The following is a 17,239-nucleotide window of genomic DNA, read 5'->3' as shown; positions in this document are numbered from 1 at the left end:
CATCCACCATCCATCCACCTATCATCTATCCAACATCCACCCAACATCTATCCATCCATCATCCACCCATCTGTCATTCACTGCCTGTCCATCCATTCAACCAGAAAACAGGTATTCAGTTCCTCCTTCATATCAGGCACTGGGGTAAATAAGATCTGCTTCCGCTCTCAAAGGGTCAAGTGTACTGAGGGTGAACAGATCAGAGATGATTATCATGGCAATGACAGAGAAATACACAGGGTTAGAAAAAGCTCCCTAGAGGAGGAGACTCACAAGACAGATATTAGCCAGATGAAGGGAGCAGAGGGTGGCATCAGGGGCAGAGGCATGGGGTCCTGCAATGGTGTGACGCTGGGGTGACCCCAGGCTGGAAGCAAGAGGGAGACAGTGTGTGGAGAGAGGTCACTGGAAGGTGGCTGATCATGCAAGGCTTAGTCAGCCTCCTTCATGAACCTGGATCTCACATGGTGGCTCCAACCTCTCCAAGACTCCTTTACCCTCCTCCGTTGTGGTCACTCTGCTCAGTGCGCTGGGAAGGGGCTGCCACCTTGAGGCTTGCTGTAGCCCCAGGGCCACTGCTGCACGGCCTCCTGGAGCTCTGGAGCCAAGTGCTGTGTGGGGCACGCTCGCTGGGGGAGGGTCCACTGGGGCGGTGTGGGTGTATGCATGTGCAGTTGTATGTGTTCAAGTGTGTGAACACGGCTGTCTTGCATGCACGTGCATCCATGTGTGATCGTGCACGTGCCTGGGTGTGCATCCAGAGGCGTCATTCGAGGCTGCATGAGGGGACTGGAGGACAGGAGTGGCTGAGCTCACAGACGGCAGGCTCACCACCACGGCATGCTCGCCGGAGCAGGACTAAAGTAAGTTCCAGGCTGAGGCCCACCACTGATAATACTGGCTTAGATCAGGAAAAAGAAAAGGAAAAGTATCTGATCGGTGTATTTCCAGACCCACTCAGCTTTATTTCACATTCAGAGGGGGGCTTAAGGGCCCTCATCTGCCTCTCAGTGGGCTCTTGTTACGATCGCCTCTTCTGAGCTAAATGTCGAGGATAATCAAGCTACCTAAATATTGTGTCTGCAGCTTCTGGGCATGCGTGCACCCGTACACACTCCCACGTGCACACTCCCACACGTGTCCACACACCCACACATGTCCCCCCCACACATGCATGCGTCCCTCTGGAGAACACAGTCTGGGGGTATGGGAGATTATTAAACATAGGATCTTCTCAAGAACTTGGCAGCTCAGAGGTTGCAACTAAATTCCATCTTAAAATTATCTGCAGAATCTGTTATTAAAGTAGATCCTGGGGCGCCTGGGTGGCTCAGTTGGTTAAGCGTCTGCCTTTGGCTCAGGTCATGATCTCAGGGTCCTGGGATCGAGCCAAGTGTCGGGCTCCCCGCTCCTCAGGGAGCCTGCTTCTCCCTCTCCCTCTATTGCTCCCCCTGCTTGTGCTCTCTCATTCTGTCAAATAAATAAAATCTTAAAAAAAAAAATAAAGTAGATCCTCCACATCTGCCTAACCTGCAGAAAGCGCCCTCCAGTCCATGAATGAGAACACTGCACGCAGACCACAGGGGCTCCGAGGGCCGGTCATCCCTGCAGAAAGCTCCAGGTGTCACTGGGACCCCAGCCAGGTGTCTCCAAAGCCACCTTGAGAGACAACACACCAGGCTGTGTGCTGAGCTTACCTTGCATTTTCTCCAGTTTGCTCATGTACGAGTTAAAGAGGGAGTAGATGCGCTCCGTCTCTCGGTCCCCATCGATGTCCAGCTGGATGTTTGCTGGGAGACCGCTGCCCAAACACAGCGAGACCAGAACAGAAAGAACGATGATGTCAGAGGTCATTAGATAACGGAGTGATCTTATGAAGTGAAATTATCCCCGCCGGGGCTGTGGCGTTCACGTGTGGTCTGTGGACTAGCTCACGAGCACTGAGAAGTGCCCATCCACAGGCTTGGAGAACGGGAGACCTAAAGATCTGCTGAGACAGCAAGCAAACAAGCCAGGCTTGTTTTGCCGTGACAAGAAATGATCTGGAAGAGAAAGAGCCCCTCCTGACGCACGTGGGCCGTGGGCCCTGAAGGTTCGGTCGGCTGCCCCACGTGGGGACAGCCAGGTCCCCGCTCCTCCCCCAGCCCGGGGTGGCTCCGGCTCCTGCCTGAGGGTGCGGCAGTGTCCCAGCCCCCAGACACAGTGCTCAGCCTCTCCTGGGAAGGACCTGGCAGGGATTTTCCCGAGTCTTGGCTTTTTCAGCTATGAAACCGGATCCTACCTCCGTGAGCTTGGGGGTATTCCTCCCACCCACACCCACACCAGATAGCAGTCGTCACTGTTCTCACAGGTCACATGGGGCACCCTGAGGGACCCAGGTCACCTTCCGGAAGGGGCAGAGGTGAGCCTCTCATGACCCTCAGGAGGCCCAGCTAACGGTGGGGCAGGAAGGTAAGGGAGAGGGTGTGCAGAGGACAGCTGCAGAAACCAAAGGGGGTGTGAGCAGGATGGTGGAACGCGTCCAGGCTCTTCTAGAAGAAACACGACAGCACCCTGCCCCTGGGAGTCTTTCCTCAGCATGGAGCACCTTCCTTCACTGCCACCCACCCTGAAGGACCACTAGGACCCCTGGCAGAGGCAGGAGGACCCTTGATGGCTCAGGGCTCCTGACAGTCTCAGAGAGACTTCATGAGGGTGAGCCCAGGGCTCTGTTGTATGGAGGCTCCTCAACAATCGAGAGAACAGCCTAGGAGACTCAGCTGTGCATGTGCGGCTTGCCAAGCCCCAGTGCAGCCCCTTGGCCAAACTTCCCTGTACAGTGCACAAGCTGGACAACTGTGCTTGGCCATATGGGGTGGGTGTGAGACTGGGAAACTGAAAGGACCCCATAGAAAAAAAAAGCCTGTTTTTTTTTTTTTCTTTGCTCCTTTTCCAGCTTCTATTCTTGCTAGGCCTGCACCTCCGCCCCACTCTACACATGCCTTGCAATGCATGTAGCATTATGTCCTCCTTGTAAGGGACGAAGAGGTGATGATATCTTTGGAGTCTTCCAGCACAGTGGAAAACAGGAGTGACCGGGCGGGGTCGTCATAAATGTTCTCTAAGACCACTTACTCCAAACACCTTGAGGCCAAGACCCCTGGCTTGAGGGAACAAGTAACTTATCAAGGACATCTGGACCCTGTCTTTGTGCCGACCAGTTCCTGGATGCCTAAGGGGACACATGCACCAGACCACAGTGGCCATTAAAAACCCCAGGCCCCAAGCAAAGAGGAGACTCCTGCAGTTTTCCTTTCCGAGTCTCCCGTAGGCTCTGTCCTTCTCTCTCTCTGTATGTATATTCAATACCCTCCGCTTTCGCTTCCTGCTGGCTCGGATTTGATTTCCGTCGTCTGGGCTGGTCCTGTGGGACCCCTCCTCTGCCTGTGTCAGCTGGGAGGGTCCTGGGGCTGGGGAGGCACAGACCTACCCAGTGCAGGGGGAGCAGCCGGGGGCTGTGTCCGAGGAGGCCCTGCAGCACAGCCAGTGGCCGTTCAGGTAGGCGGACGGGTGGTAGACAGTGAGGCGTTTCTTGTTGCACTGGCTCACTTTGGTGAGGATGTCGATCCAGGCCTTGGCCTCCACACAATTGTTGGCCTGGATGTACAGTGCTCGCTCGGGCTGGATGACCTGGAACATCTGAGGGGACAGGGAAGAGGATCAGAGAGGCCAGAGCAAGATGTCCTGCCTGGGCCTCGAGGGTCTTTAGTACAGATGTGGGGGGAGGGACGGGCAGGCCCAGGGGCTGTGGCAGGCACAAAGGGCTTCTGCTGTCCTTGAACGTGACAGAGCCACAAGCCACAGCCTTCCCCCTGGGGGACTCAGGAGACTGAAGTGACTCAGCTGGGTCACCCCTGGTCAGCCTGGCCAAGGCACTCTGTTTCCTGGGGTCTTGGGGGCTCCATTCAAAAAGCAAAGGCATAGCACCGTACATCTCCCTGCCGTTTCACTGTGGCCATTACATAAATGGTTTTTTAAGCCAGGGCGGCCTTCTGTGCAAGATGCATCAGAGCTTATACTGCCCACGGTCCTGTCCTCACCCCCACACCTACCTCAGGGCCTTTGTATGGGCTGTGTGTCCATCTGGAAAAATGCACCCACCCCTCCTGACCAGGAGGCTCTTCCTCCTCCTTCTAGGTCGGTGTTACTTCCTCTGAGGCTTCTCAGAGCCCCTGCCGCCTTTCTTGTTGTTCAGCCACCATTCCTGAACCAGGCACTGCCCTAGGTTCTGGGGACCCAGGTGGCCCAGAGTTTCTATTGTCATGAACTTCCAGCCAGCAAGAAGGATAGGGATGAACACAAAGTGTAAGGGTTGTGTACGCCAAAGGAAGAGTCAGGCAAGAACCTTCTAAACAAAGGACCCAGCTGAGGTCAGAAAGATGACTAAGAGATAATTAAGCTGAGTGGGAAAAGGAGAACAAGATGGAGAGTCCCAGGCAGAAGGACCAGTAGGCATGGGGGTCCTGGGGCAGCGGGGACGAGAGGTACGGGGGTCCTAAGGCAGCAGGGATGGGAGAAGCGGGGGTCCTGGGGCAGTGGAGGTCCTGGGGCAGGGGGATAGCAGGTGCAAAGGCCCTGAGCCCCGGGAGGGCCGGGTGCTCCCAGCAGGAGCAGGCCAGGCTATACACAGAAGATGGGGGTGAGCGGGGAAGTGGGCAGGCCAGGGCCCTGGAGGGCTCTTAGGCTGGACTTGTAAGAGGGCCCTAGAAGAGGCCAGGAATCAGAATGTTAAAGATGATGGTGGGCTTTTCCAAGGGGAGGGGGTGTGCACGGAGAGGAGGAACAGGAGTTGATGGATCCGGGGAGGAGAAGCCGTACGTCCGAGTTCCTGAGTGAATAGCTGGGGCTGAGCCCCCGACCCTGGCCCACCTTGGGCACACATGCACTGTTGCATGGGCCTCAGACTGCAAATCTGTGTATGGCTGCGATCCCACTGTGTCCCCCCCAAACTGTGCCAATGAGCAAAAGACAGACATAGGAGACGGGAGACAGGTCAGAGCCCTTGTCAGCTCCTGGGAAGCAGAACCTGACTTGGGGACCTTCCTATAAACCCTGAACCCAGTGTCTGTAGGAGAGCCCGCGGGGTGAGACGGGGTGCAAGGGCCATCCTCCCGGGGCCAGCGGTTACTGTGGATGGCTCCTGGCATCTGAAGAAGGTTCTCAAGCAACGCAGAGCTGCTACAACATCTAATTTCCCTAAAGCCCGTGGTGTTGGGGGGCGGGGGCAGCTGGCAACACTCAGGAAGACACAAACAGTGAAGCAAACGACCAGGGACACGGGGAGGGGGGCTGGGCCTGGGGCTGCTGGAGATGAACCACGCATGCAGGCTGTCAGGATAGCAGGTCGGGTCTGAGTTCCTGCCCCCACACGAGTGGCGTGAGGTCCTGCAAGCTCCCTCCTCTTGAGCCTGTCTGCTCCTCTGGAGACTGGGCCAGAGCTGTAACTCCCCCTCAGGATGTTTACGGGGAGAAGCCATCCCAGGACACGGAGCCAGCCCCAGAGCTGGTGCCCGAACAGCTGTCCGTGACCTCAGAGAACAAGGACTACAGGGCCTGGAAGGTGTCCCTGATGAGCGCACGGAGAGCACCAGCTAAGCCAGGTCTTTCCGCGGACAGCCACTTTCCGAATCTTAAAGACAAAAAACTAAAATCGTCAACACCTTGAGAACATCTCTCTCTCTCCTTAAAGAGACCAGCCTTTTTACTCTAAGGATTCCAAATTACACCGTTGGTTGGACCGCTGCGGGGCCTCCCCTGAGGAATACGGTACTATAACCGAACACGCTGTAAGGGCAATGGATGAACGTTGGCAGAGGCCCAGGCATTGTGCTTCATGAACTGTTTGCCCGGCAGCAACCCTGGGCTCCAGAGGACGACGGTCATCTGCAGGTGAGGCTACGAAGGGCCCAGGTGGCCACCGGGTGGCAAGGTCGGGGGTTTATCCCATCCCCCACAGGAGGGGCAATCCCATCATCAACATCATCGGGGAGAACCGGCCAACGGGCCGTCCTTCTGTCCACACCAGCCCTCGGCCAGAGTGCGGACAGGAGGAAGAGTGGCAGAGAAATGCGCCAAGCCAGGGCTGCTGGCCGAGACGGGGTCTGGAACAAGAGAGAAGAAGCACTCTCTCCCTGGGGAAGCTGACAGGGCAGAGGCCTCACTGCTTGTCAAACCCTCACGGGTCGGAGCTTCTGTAAAGCTGGAAGACCGGGGAATGATTCGTAGCATTTTAAGTTTGAACTACTATTTGTTATTTACTCCTCATCTAGCTCTAAAAAAAGACTGCAGATAACTTAGATAAAATACATCTAATGAAACAAAAGTATAAAAAGTATTTGGAAAATCAGGAACAGAGAAACAGAGATGGGACCAGATGGGGAAAGAGAGGGCAGAATGCAGACATCAGGCTCCATGCTGAGGGCTGTGGGGGCTACGGGAGGCCATTGGTACCCTCAGGCACCTCGCCACCCGACCTCGGTAGGGATGTCGTCCAAGCAAAGCCACCAGCCAGCAAGGCCGCAGGGAACTTTCCTACACAGACCCCACCTCCCCCAGAACAAGGCCTCCAGGTGTCCGGTGTGAGCGCACGTTCCCCCAGAGCCTGGAGACTGCATGGGAGGTGACGAGAGCTGACCCGGTGGCCTCGGTGGCCATGGTGGCGGGCAGGAGCACTTCCTCCCTCCCCCCCCGAGCTTCAAGGCGCGCAGTGACAAGAAAACCCAGGCTTGCTCCCGCCTGTGCCGACAGTCCCCAGAGGTCTGTGCCGTTTATAAAGTGTTAAGCGGTGAGCAGACCTGACGTGCGGGCTCCCCTGCAGGACAACCCGTGGGAACACACAGGAAGTCTCCCCATGCAGAGCCTGGCTCCCAAATCCTCACCGGTGGCTCCCTCGGAAACCCCGCCGGCGCTCGGCCGAGTGGGATGCATGCGTGCCCGCGGTGTGTGCCGGTGACGGGAATGACGGTGCAGCCAGAAGCGCTGCCACGTCCCACAGCCACACTGGGCAGTGAGGGCGCCGGCCCTGAACAAAACGTGGCCCTAACAGGCAAGCGAAGAACCCCCGTGGGGCGGAGCTCTCCACGGCAGAAGCCAAGAAAAAGTAGTGAAGGGACGAGGGAAGCAGGGAGCCACTGAGGACGGGCAAGAGCCTGAGGAGGAGCCAGAGGTGGACACAGCCCTGTGTCTCCCCCACGGTCACCGTGAGCCGTCCTGACAAGACGCGCCCAGGGGGGGCCACACTCGCCTCCACGGGATGCCTGGCAAAACAGGTTGCCTGAACCTACCACCCAGATTGAGAGATGCCCACAAAACCTGGCCTCAGTACTTCGAAAACACCAAGGCTGCCAAACACAGAGAAAGTCTGAGGGATGTTCCAGATCAAGAACACGACAGAGAATGTACCACGTGGTACTCGGCTGGGGACACACACAGCTGCAGAGACGGCTGTCAGCACAGCCAGCGTGGACGGCGGTCGGTAGTAACGCTGCACCAGCGCTGGGGTCCTGCCTCGGGCAGCTGTCTGCGTTCTCTGCCAGAACGTCCTCGTTGTCAGGGAACACGCTCAAGTATTTACGTGGCTCAGAAAAACACGTGCACGTGGAGAGAGACGAAGACAGAATGAAGGAATATGCTCAGCAAATGGGACAAATGCAAACAACCCGCAATTCTGAGTTAGGGGACACGGGGGGTCCTGCTCTATTCTTGCCACTTTCCTGTAAGTTCAAAACCAGATCAAAATTAGTTTCAAAGAAACCCCACAGGGTCCCAGAGCTGCCCCCAGTCCCTGCTGCTGCCAGGAACGCACTTTCCGGCAGGTCACAGCACCCAGGTGATGGGGCTCCGTGGAGGAGGGCAGGGGCGGCGGGGCGATGGTGGGGGCACGAGAGCAAAGGAGAAACCCCTGAAAAGTGAGTGGAGACACAACACTCACGTTCTTCATCTTGAAGGACTCCTCCTCCAGTCTCTCCACGGCCAGAATGTTCTCGATGGGAATGCTATACAGAGGCTGGTCTCCTGCCGCAGAGAGGGCTCATGAGGGGGCGGGTGAGAGGGCGCCCACCTTGGGGGGTGGGTAAGCCACACACAGGCCATGGGCAGGGGACACCGCAGAACAGCCGGGCCTCACGCACCAGGACCTCCCAGGGACCCTAACGCCTCCAGCCGCACACCGTCTTGAGGAGCCTGTCTCCACATTTTACTTCCCAGGGCCGCGTCACCGAGATCTAAGCCACATCAGATCTGGGAGGACACAGCCAACACAGGACCCCGACTCCCATGCCTGGAGCCCAGAGGCGCAGGCCCCCTGGCTCCCCACCCCCACCCAGGCCACCAGAGCGGACGGATGTCTCCCACATGGTCCTGTGGTGAGAAACTGCTCACTCCATGGGACGCTTACTCCATGCTCTTCGTTTTACTCCAGAAAAGCAGGCGGTAACCCCATCAGGGCCCCAAGCAAGGCTCTGGCCCCTCAGAATAAAGTGTGAAAATCAAGTAAAAAGCCAATTTCTCGTTACCTTTGCTTTTCTGGTAGGTAAATTCATGGTTGGTCAGGCGGAACCATCTTTTCTTAAAATTCTTCATCCCAAAGCGTTTTCGTCCTTGAGCCCTCTTAATCATGAACCTGTTGTGAACAGGACATGTTTGTGGGTGAATGTCGGGGCTCAGGGAACATCCAGCACCTCCCCCACACCACAGCCCGAAGTCCCACCTGCAAAATCCAAATAAACTGCTTCTTTCACATCTGTCCTACCCAACACGGCCTGCAGATTTTTAACATCTTATTGTATCTCCAAGTGATAGGGTTAAAAACCAAAAGGCAAAGGTCTCTACTTCTGAAAAGTTTAGCCCCTGCTTATGATGGTGTTAACTTTAAATCACAAGCTGGCAAGGACACGGGGTTCAACAGACCTCCAACAAAGCAGCCGCCCCCTCCCCACGCTCCCACACTGGGAATACCAACAAGAGACGCCCGTAAGAAGGTGGGCAGGCCCATGGGGCCATGGCAGGTGCGCTCCGGAAACAAGGAGGGATTGGAGCAGGAGACGCCTCAGGAGTGGGGGGCTGATGGAGGGAGGGAGGGTCCTGAACGCGGTGTGAGTGAGCCAACCATGCAGGGGTGGTTCAGCCTCCCCAGCCCTCTCTCCGCCTGACAGGTGTTTCTCCACGCACACAACCCGCAGGGCAGAGGCACAAAGGAAAGCCTACACCAGCACGTCTCACGATGCCCTATGCGCGGTGTTGCTGGATCGAGACGTGGACGGTGGCCATGATGGCCCAGGCCTGGACAGCCCCTGCCAGGTCTGGCTGCCTGTGAGCTGGGAGGCCACAGCCACATGGGCAGAGACGCCTCAGTCCATGGCAGGGACGGCCAGGAGCACCGCCCCTGCGTCTCTCTCCTGCTGACCCAGCAGCAGACGCAGGCCTTACCCTTCTTTAAGCAGGATGGGCTGCTCTATGCTCTTGGGGTCTCTTCTCCCAGAAGATGAGATCAGATCTAAAAACTAAAGTGGGAAAGACGGCAAATGGTTAAAGGGGAAATGGCACGCTTGGATACATTCCTTCTCACGCAGAAACAGCAGTGTCATGCTGTGTCTCTTTCTGATGCCAGAGGAGAGAGGAATGTGGGGAGCATGGGTTCTTCTGCAAGAGTCAGGGGTCCTGAGCATATCTCTGCTGCAGCCAGGAAGCTTCCGGCCTCCCACCAGACCCCCAGCTGCTGCTTCACCTGGCTGCCAGGCTTCTGGTGACACCTGGAGGCCCACCTGCACGTCAACAGGTGATGCAAGAATGCACCTCTACTGGAATGTGAGCAGCACAGGCTCTCCTCCCAGGACACCCTCCCCTCCTAATTCAACTGTTCCATGACCCGTCTGGATTCCCTCCATCAACTGATGCGCACCTCTAGCTCCTCTCCCTTCCTCCTATTCTGGGTCCTGGTTTTTATGATTTCTAAGAGGTAAGTATGTGTGACTGCTTCTGAACACAAGAGAAAAAGTAAAGCTTTAGGATCCAGAAAAGACCCTCTCCATGTGCCATGTCCCTGACTCCGGGTCTGGGTCCCCCGGCGCCATGACTCAGGCATTTGTGGGGGCCCCAGGAGTAGATGGCCAGGAAGGGCAAGGCAAGGGACTTGCAGAGGATTTGCAAAACAAACAGGGCAGCGTTCTAGAGAGGTAGAGCACCCCACCAATCAGGGAGAAGAACTCCATCTGTCTGTTCCGAAAAGGAGGATGTGGAAGGGGTCACGGTGCCCCAGGGTGCAGAGTCCCAGGACCGTGGAGGGTGGACAGGAGGATGTGGAAGGGGTCACAGCCCCCCGGGGCGTGCAGAGTCCCAGGACCATGCAGGGTGGACAGAACAGGAGGGTGTGGAAGGGGCCACGGTGCCCCGGGGTGCAGAGAGTCCCGGGACCGTGGACGGTGGACAGGAGGGTGTGGAAGGGGTCATGGCCCCCCAGGGTGCAAAGAGTCCCAGGACCGTGGACGGTGGACAGAACAGGAGGGTGTGGAAGGGGTCATGGCCCCCTGGGGTGCAGAGAGTCCCAGGACCATGCAGGGTGGACAGAACAGGAGAATGTGGAAGGGGTCACAGCGCCCCGGGGTGCAGAGAGTCCCAGGACCGTGCAGGGTGGACAGAACAGGAGGGTATAGAAGGGGTCATGGCGCCCCGGGGTGCACAGAGCCCCAGAACCGTGGAGGGTGGTCAGGGACTTTGAAGGGAACAATGCTCTGAACTCCTTACAGTAGTTAATGGTCACTTCTGTTTTCTGTGAATTTTAACTCAATTTTCTACAACAGTGGTTTCTTAGGAACAGCATACGACTTGGGGGCAGGTCCGTTCAAGTTAACTGATGTCCATACTCACGTTTTTTACTGCATCAGCATATTTTTGTTCGTTGAAGAATTCATAAAATGCAGCCATGTAGGATTCCTTAAAACTGGCCTAAAATGAAACAGGTCACTTAACAAAGGCCTACAGGTCTCTGGATTCCTGGTCCCAAATGGAACCATCTAGAGGCGTGCATCATGACCAGCCTCCGTGACGGCCACTAAACAAAGTTAGATGCCAGGGCTCAGCCCAGGCTCTGGGTTCCAGGTCTATGCAGTTTACACGGGCACCCCGATGAGGCCGCTGCTCTGGAGCCTCCTCTGTGACCTGGGGGTGCTGAGGAGGGGCCCCTGATGTGTGAACGTCAGAGCACAGCTCAGGAACGCACGGCCGGCTTAGCACCCCTCCTGATGCCGCACCCGCTGCGAGCAGCGTCCTCAGGGTTAGGCCACTTTACTGTTTCTGGATGTGCCACGAGGTGGGTTTTGTGCAGACCTCACATCCAGCATGGACTCGTTCATCCGAGTCTCCACGGATGGCCAGAAGAGCAGCCAGCTTGCTGCCGGCCACCACACATCCTTTACTTCACTCCAATCCACAGACAGCCGAGCGTTTCCCCCACAGGGGCTGCTTGCCGGCAGCGACTGGACCCCACAGAGAACAGAATGGGGAGGGCTGGGCTGGGGCTTCTGCAGGTCCAGGCAGAAGGGGAGGCCTCCACCAGATGGGCCCCGTCCCTGCGCAGCCAGCTTTGACCTTCAATCCCACGGAACATGCCCAGCTGTCCCCACATCACCATCGCTACACATAGTAGCCCATGTCTTCAGAACTGCGTGTCATCACCCGCGTTCTGGGGGCCGTGGGGCCTGGGGCAGACCCTCAGGGCCCAGAAGGACGCGGCGTGCTGTAGGCTGCCCCTGGAGGAGCCCCCCATCTGTCCCTGGCAGCACGTCTGCCTCAGGCACGGATGTCCTCAGATGCTCACGGCTGGGCCCCCGCGGTCTCTGAACCCCCCCACGGGAGTGGATGCACCAGCCGTCCGATCAGGAGCTGGTAACGCGCCACCTGCTACGGTTATTGCCCCCATGCCGTAGGTCGGTCTGACGGAAACCCACTTGTTCGTGACAGAAATGAAGGGATCTGTGAGGGGAACACGCCCCGCTCCCCGTGTCCCTGATGAGCACTCTGGCTGAGGGCCCTGCCCTTGGGCACATGTTGCCCAAACACAGGAGACGCTCTGGTCCGGCCAGGGGACTGCTGGGCCCTGGGAGGGGCGATTCTGCGGCCCCCCAGGTCACCCACTTGCCTGTCAAGACCTCGGTGTTCCCCAGCAACAGTTGCTCCAGCAACGGGGACTTTTCCTTTTGGCAGGGGCCAATGTCATCGCTCACCCTTGTGTCTGGGGAAGACACAGGATTTGAACTTTATTCCTCCCCCTCCCCTTGCCTGGAACACAGGGGGATGAATCTACCACTGGTTTGGGGGATGTCACTTCTTTACTGCTTATTAAGAGACATTACCCTGTATGCTACCGGCCTGTGAAATTTAATTGTAAATCATCATCCCCACAGTGAACCTGTGTTAAGTACATGATTCACAAAGACAAACTCAGCCTCTGAGGATAACTTGCCCCCAAACAAAACAGTCTCAAAAAGCAAAGTTTCACAGTTCAGCAGGCAAGAGGAGCTTGCAAGCTGCTGGAACGTTCTCTCCACTCAGATGGTAGGTGGGGATGCCATGTGGGTTTTATTGTCCCTTATCCTTATAACTGTGTTGAACCCACACTCTCTTGTGTTAAAAAGAGATGATTAAAATAAATGACTTACAGATTTTGACTTGGACAAGCTGCCAAGAGTTTGAATAGTCTTGGAGATAAGTGTCAGCGTCCTAGACGTCTGTGGGTCCTATCAGATGGAAAGGAGAAACGCAAGTTTTGTTTCAGTTTTCCAGAAATGTTGTGACTGAACCCAGAATTACACAGTGACAAAACGGGTCACATCACCTAAAAGGCGCCCGATGTGCCGCCCGATGCAATAGAAGGCAGGCGAACGCGGGACACGTCCCTCTAGGCTCCTCTGTTGTGTGAGCTTTCCCAGAGCTCACACAACAGACGCTCAAGACGCAGGCTCTCGGGCCACTGTGGCCTGGACCCCAGTGCCTCCCCAGGGCACCAGGAGGCCCGCAGGGCAGGGAGAGGAGAGTAGCTGCAGATAAGCGCCCAGCCCAACACGCACAAGGGGCATCTTTAAACGAGCAGCTTCCCTGCCCAGTTCTGAGTCCCCTAAGCAGCCCTACCCGGGGTTTCTCGCTTGCCCTTCACGCGGTTTAACCTAAAACCAACAAAGACGGGAATAGGGCCCCTTGAATCCCCTGGCCCTGGGCTTTCTGCCAAGCTCGGTCACTGCAGGGTACGCTCTGTTAGTGCGTCACTCAGAGCCTGGCCCTGAGGGGCTCAGTAAGCGTTTGTTGATTGAATATGTGACTGAATGTACACAAAATCATAAATGCTCCATTTTTCTTAAGGTAGAAGTGAGAAATCCTGGTCACAGCATCCACCTGTGTTTAACAGACACAGCTTGGCAGAGGAGCTAACCCTTCCTGTGGATAAAGGAGTTCATAGCCTGGCCGCCCCTCCCTCCTCCTCCAGCAAGGAGGCCGCACACACACCTGCAGGCCCGGGAGGGCGGGTTTACCAGTTTATGGGGGCTGATGTTCACTCACCGTGTGGTGAGGAGTGAGCTGGAAGAGGTTGGGGGACAGGATGGCAGGAGCGAAAAATCTCAGGAAAATGAAGCTGCTCACAGCGGTGTACCTCACGTCCAGGTCATCTGTGGCCGGAACGCAGAGAGCTGGTTCAACGTCCTTCCGGGGAGAGCGGTGAACCGGGACCCGCCCCTGAGTGCACCTGCCCCCGGTCACTCTCCGCCTCACTACTACTAACAGCTCAGCCCCTTTTGGTAGCGGGGCCGTGACGGATAGGACCTGGCGGGCCAGCTGCGCTGGGAGACGATTCCAAAGAGTGTCTGAGGGCTGGGTGCGCTCGGTAGCAGCCCCTCCCAGACACCAGGTGCTCTTTGGTGCTGGAAGGAGCCCATGTGCTCTGAAAGCAGGAGCTCCTGTCCACAGAGCTGGATATGAGGCCCAGTCTCCACTGCTGGACAAGCTGAGGGGTGCCCACACGGGCAGGCGGGAGGGGGCTCCTGTCAAGGCCCCAGGGACTACTCTGGGGGCTCAAAGGTCCCCGGAGGCAGCAGGACACATCTGGGCTGACCCACGGGCTCCTCAGGGCCGTGGACGGGGCTTGCTGGGCATCGTGGGGAGGCAGGCACACACCGGCCCCTCCTCAGCCTTCATCCCAGTCTTCAGTTAACCTGACACTTGCCACCAGGGCACGACACCTTTGCTCTGCCCGTGGGCAGGTCTGCACAGGGTGAATCCCGGTGCCTCCCTGACCAATGGGCACAACTGAAGGGGCGATTCATCCCCGGGATCCCTCCTGTCCCAAGTCCACAAGGGCTCAGCAAGGCACACTTGCATGACGTGGGGTGCTGAGGACTGCCTCAACCTTCCAGTCAGAACCGCGAAGAACTGGGAAGGGCGGCTTCTCTTACCGGAGGGGCCCAAACTCACAGAAATTAATGCTCCATCCCAAATAAACCGCTGTGACCGAACTTGGCCAGCCGGCCTTCCCATCTGGGGCCTGGGCCTGGATCCACCCAGGGGCAGCTGCAGGCAGGACCCGGAGCCCGGCTGGGCAGGAGAGGGCTGCCGTGTGGGAACGGGCACTGACCCAGTGCCATAGCTGGGATCCTGTCTACAGGACTCTGCAACGTCCCTTCTTGGCTTTGAGGTGCCTGGCAGTGGGGACAGGGACCACCCAGCAAGGGGCCGTGGATGTTTTCTGCACCAAAGACTCACCCTGGAAGCGTTTGGCAGCCGCCTCTCGAAGAGAGAAGAAAATGTCGCACATGACGGTGGGGCAGCTCACTCCTGATTTGGTGATGACGCTGAAGATGCGGTCCACGTACTGCCGCAGGTTCTCCTGCAACGGGGTGCAGGTGGGTCACCCCAACTGCCTGTGTGGATCGCTCTCTCCCCAGGCCGCCCTGCTGGCCCCTGGAGCAGTCCGACCACACCGGGGATGGAGCAGCCGTGGCAGCTGCGGACGCACTCCCCCTCAGCACGTACAGAGGGGCCTCTTTGGCGGCAGCAGCGGTCACCGGGGCAAACACCTGGAGCTCTGGGGGCGTCCCCCTCCTCCACGTGACCTCATTAACGGGTGCAGGGGTGAAACTCCCTGGAACGTGCCTCCCCGACAGTGAGAACCCCGTCTCTTTTCTTCAAAGGCATGAAAAAGACTTAACCTGAATAAACCCTATGTAAGATTAAAACTCCCTGTCCAATCAGGGAGTCTGGCTGTTTTAAAAAACGACCGCACCCTGGGAGGACACGGGTGGACGTGGCCTGGGTGTGGGACCACGTCTGTTGCAGCAGGACAGACCAGGCTGGGAAGAAGCCAGGCCATGAGCCAGCCCGGTGGGGAGGCTCCCGGTCGCCCCGGGAGAAGGGAAGGCCCAGGCGCCGAGTGCGCAGGCCAGGAGCGGCGCGAGTCCCCAGAAAGGGGTGCCACTTCCCAGCAGCGGAGAGGGCCGGTCTCCTCCCACAGGCTCTGGTGGACACCCTGCAGAGCACGTCCCAGTCTGGTCCCCACCCCAAATCCTAGAGAGACGCAGCGCCCAAGGTGGCCACGTGCCCAAATCCTGCGGATGGGCGACTGGCTCTGGAGAGGGCTGAACCAATCAGAATTCCTTACCATGTTGTTCTCCAGGTTCTCCCCATCTTTTAGCTTCACAGGGTCAATCTCACAGGATTTGTGGCTCTGGCATATCTGGAAAGTGCATTTATGACAAGGAGTGAGTGACACAAATTCCAGGATCACAGGCAGGTGGAGGTCAGGGGCTCAGGGGGCATCAGGAGCTGCGGCCAGCACCCCCCGCCAGCGCACCAGGGGGAGGAGGGCCTTCCGTGTGGCCACAGACACCGCCTCGGTCCATGAGGAATGGGACTTTCTTGAAGACCATCCCCGATCAGCGCACGTGGGATCCGGTTTCATAAAGTTTAAAAACATGGTTACTTCCAAGTGTTGGCAGGTCTTTGCACACGGATCAGAGTGCGAATTTAAACTTCCTCACGTTCCTGCGTTTTACAAAGCTGTTCTGGGGGAACTGCTATCTGCTCAGGGGTCGCGTTAGAGGTCAGGCGAGGAACTTGGAGCCGCTGGGGCAGGAAGCGTGTGGTGCCTCCGGCGGCGCCTGCCGGCGCGTGAGCGGAAACAGAAAGCCATGCACAGCCAAGGCTGCTCTAGGGAGAACTCCGAGCACAGTGCAGGGGACCCGCGGCTGAAGGAAAGGGCTGCTCTCCGAAGAGCCAGTTTTTCTCTGCATGTCCTTCCATCTTTAGCAAAGAATTGTCTGAAGTAAGCATTTTTAATTTGAGGAAATGAGGAAGGTTCTGGAACACAGGTGGAAGGGCCCTGTGGTGGGGCTGGGAAGGAGGTGGCACGGAGCCCTGCAGCCAGGTGCTCCCGGGCACCACGCGCCCTACACAGCTCCCTGACGTTCGCAGTGTCGCGGGGCATCCCTCACACGCCGCCCAACGGCACCGGGCCCGCGGGAGACTCCTCGGGGGCCGCACGGCGGGACCCCCACTCACCTCCTCTATGGTGGGCTTCAGGGTCACGTGCAGGTACTGCATCCCTGCCAGCTTCATCGTCTCGTCAATGCACTTGGACGTCAGTGAGTTTCCTCGGAAAATGGTGTTGGGGTCCCTGTAAAACAGCGTGGAGGCAGTTCTGTCTCAGAGAGCAAGGGGTCAGCGGAAGCAGAGCCTGTGCCTGAGTACCCGTCCACTGGATGCAGAGATACGCTCCCCCTGCTGAGTCTGCGTCCAGATGTTCTGGGAGGAAAATGAGACCAAGACAGATGCTTCACAGCTGCGCATCCTGAGCCCCACAGCCGGGCGTGAGGAACAGACCTCCCGTACATAGCTGTCCGGACCATTCAGAGAACATCCACACATCCACTGCCCTGCCCCTTGTGAGGTCCGGTTTTGCACCAAGTTAATGCTTCTAAGGACCCAACCCGAGGTCAGCATGGGAAGTCCAGCAGGGAAGCAAATGTAACAGAATGTGCCGTAAGCCTTCTCTCAACTAGGGTGCATTCTGGATCTTTCTAAGTCAAGAGCTCCAGGGACAGACTCCATCCCCACGGAAAACCCATCCCCATGGAGTGAGCACAGGTCCTGGGGCAGCAGTGACCCAGTCCTCTGCTGTGGGCCTAATACTGAAGCTGCCACCCTCAGACCACAAGAACTG

At 57.5% G+C, this 17,239-nt stretch overlaps 1 protein-coding gene across 2 annotated transcripts in view; it reads right to left on the bottom strand.

Moving 5' to 3' along the window:
- The window catches only part of RASA3 (RAS p21 protein activator 3), a 113,688-nt gene that overhangs the window by 4,181 nt on the left and 92,268 nt on the right, over nt 1-17,239 (bottom strand). For both annotated transcript variants that reach the window (XM_032402553.1, XM_032402554.1), the window contains 11 exons: nt 16,579-16,693; nt 15,680-15,754; nt 14,785-14,908; nt 13,588-13,694; nt 12,693-12,770; nt 10,903-10,980; nt 9,466-9,539; nt 8,553-8,659; nt 7,970-8,052; nt 3,470-3,678; nt 1,698-1,801 (listed from right to left, as the gene is read on the bottom strand). In XM_032402553.1, coding sequence (XP_032258444.1) covers nt 1,698-1,801; nt 3,470-3,678; nt 7,970-8,052; nt 8,553-8,659; nt 9,466-9,539; nt 10,903-10,980; nt 12,693-12,770; nt 13,588-13,694; nt 14,785-14,908; nt 15,680-15,754; nt 16,579-16,693 — 1,154 coding nt within the window. The remainder of the gene's footprint in view (nt 1-1,697; nt 1,802-3,469; nt 3,679-7,969; nt 8,053-8,552; nt 8,660-9,465; nt 9,540-10,902; nt 10,981-12,692; nt 12,771-13,587; nt 13,695-14,784; nt 14,909-15,679; nt 15,755-16,578; nt 16,694-17,239) is intronic.

This window comes from Phoca vitulina, unplaced genomic scaffold (assembly GCF_004348235.1).
Source record: "Phoca vitulina isolate PV1807 unplaced genomic scaffold, GSC_HSeal_1.0 scaffold5, whole genome shotgun sequence".
NCBI classification, from domain to species: Eukaryota; Metazoa; Chordata; class Mammalia; order Carnivora; family Phocidae; genus Phoca; species Phoca vitulina.
This window is presented reverse-complemented; position numbering and strand designations above follow the sequence as displayed.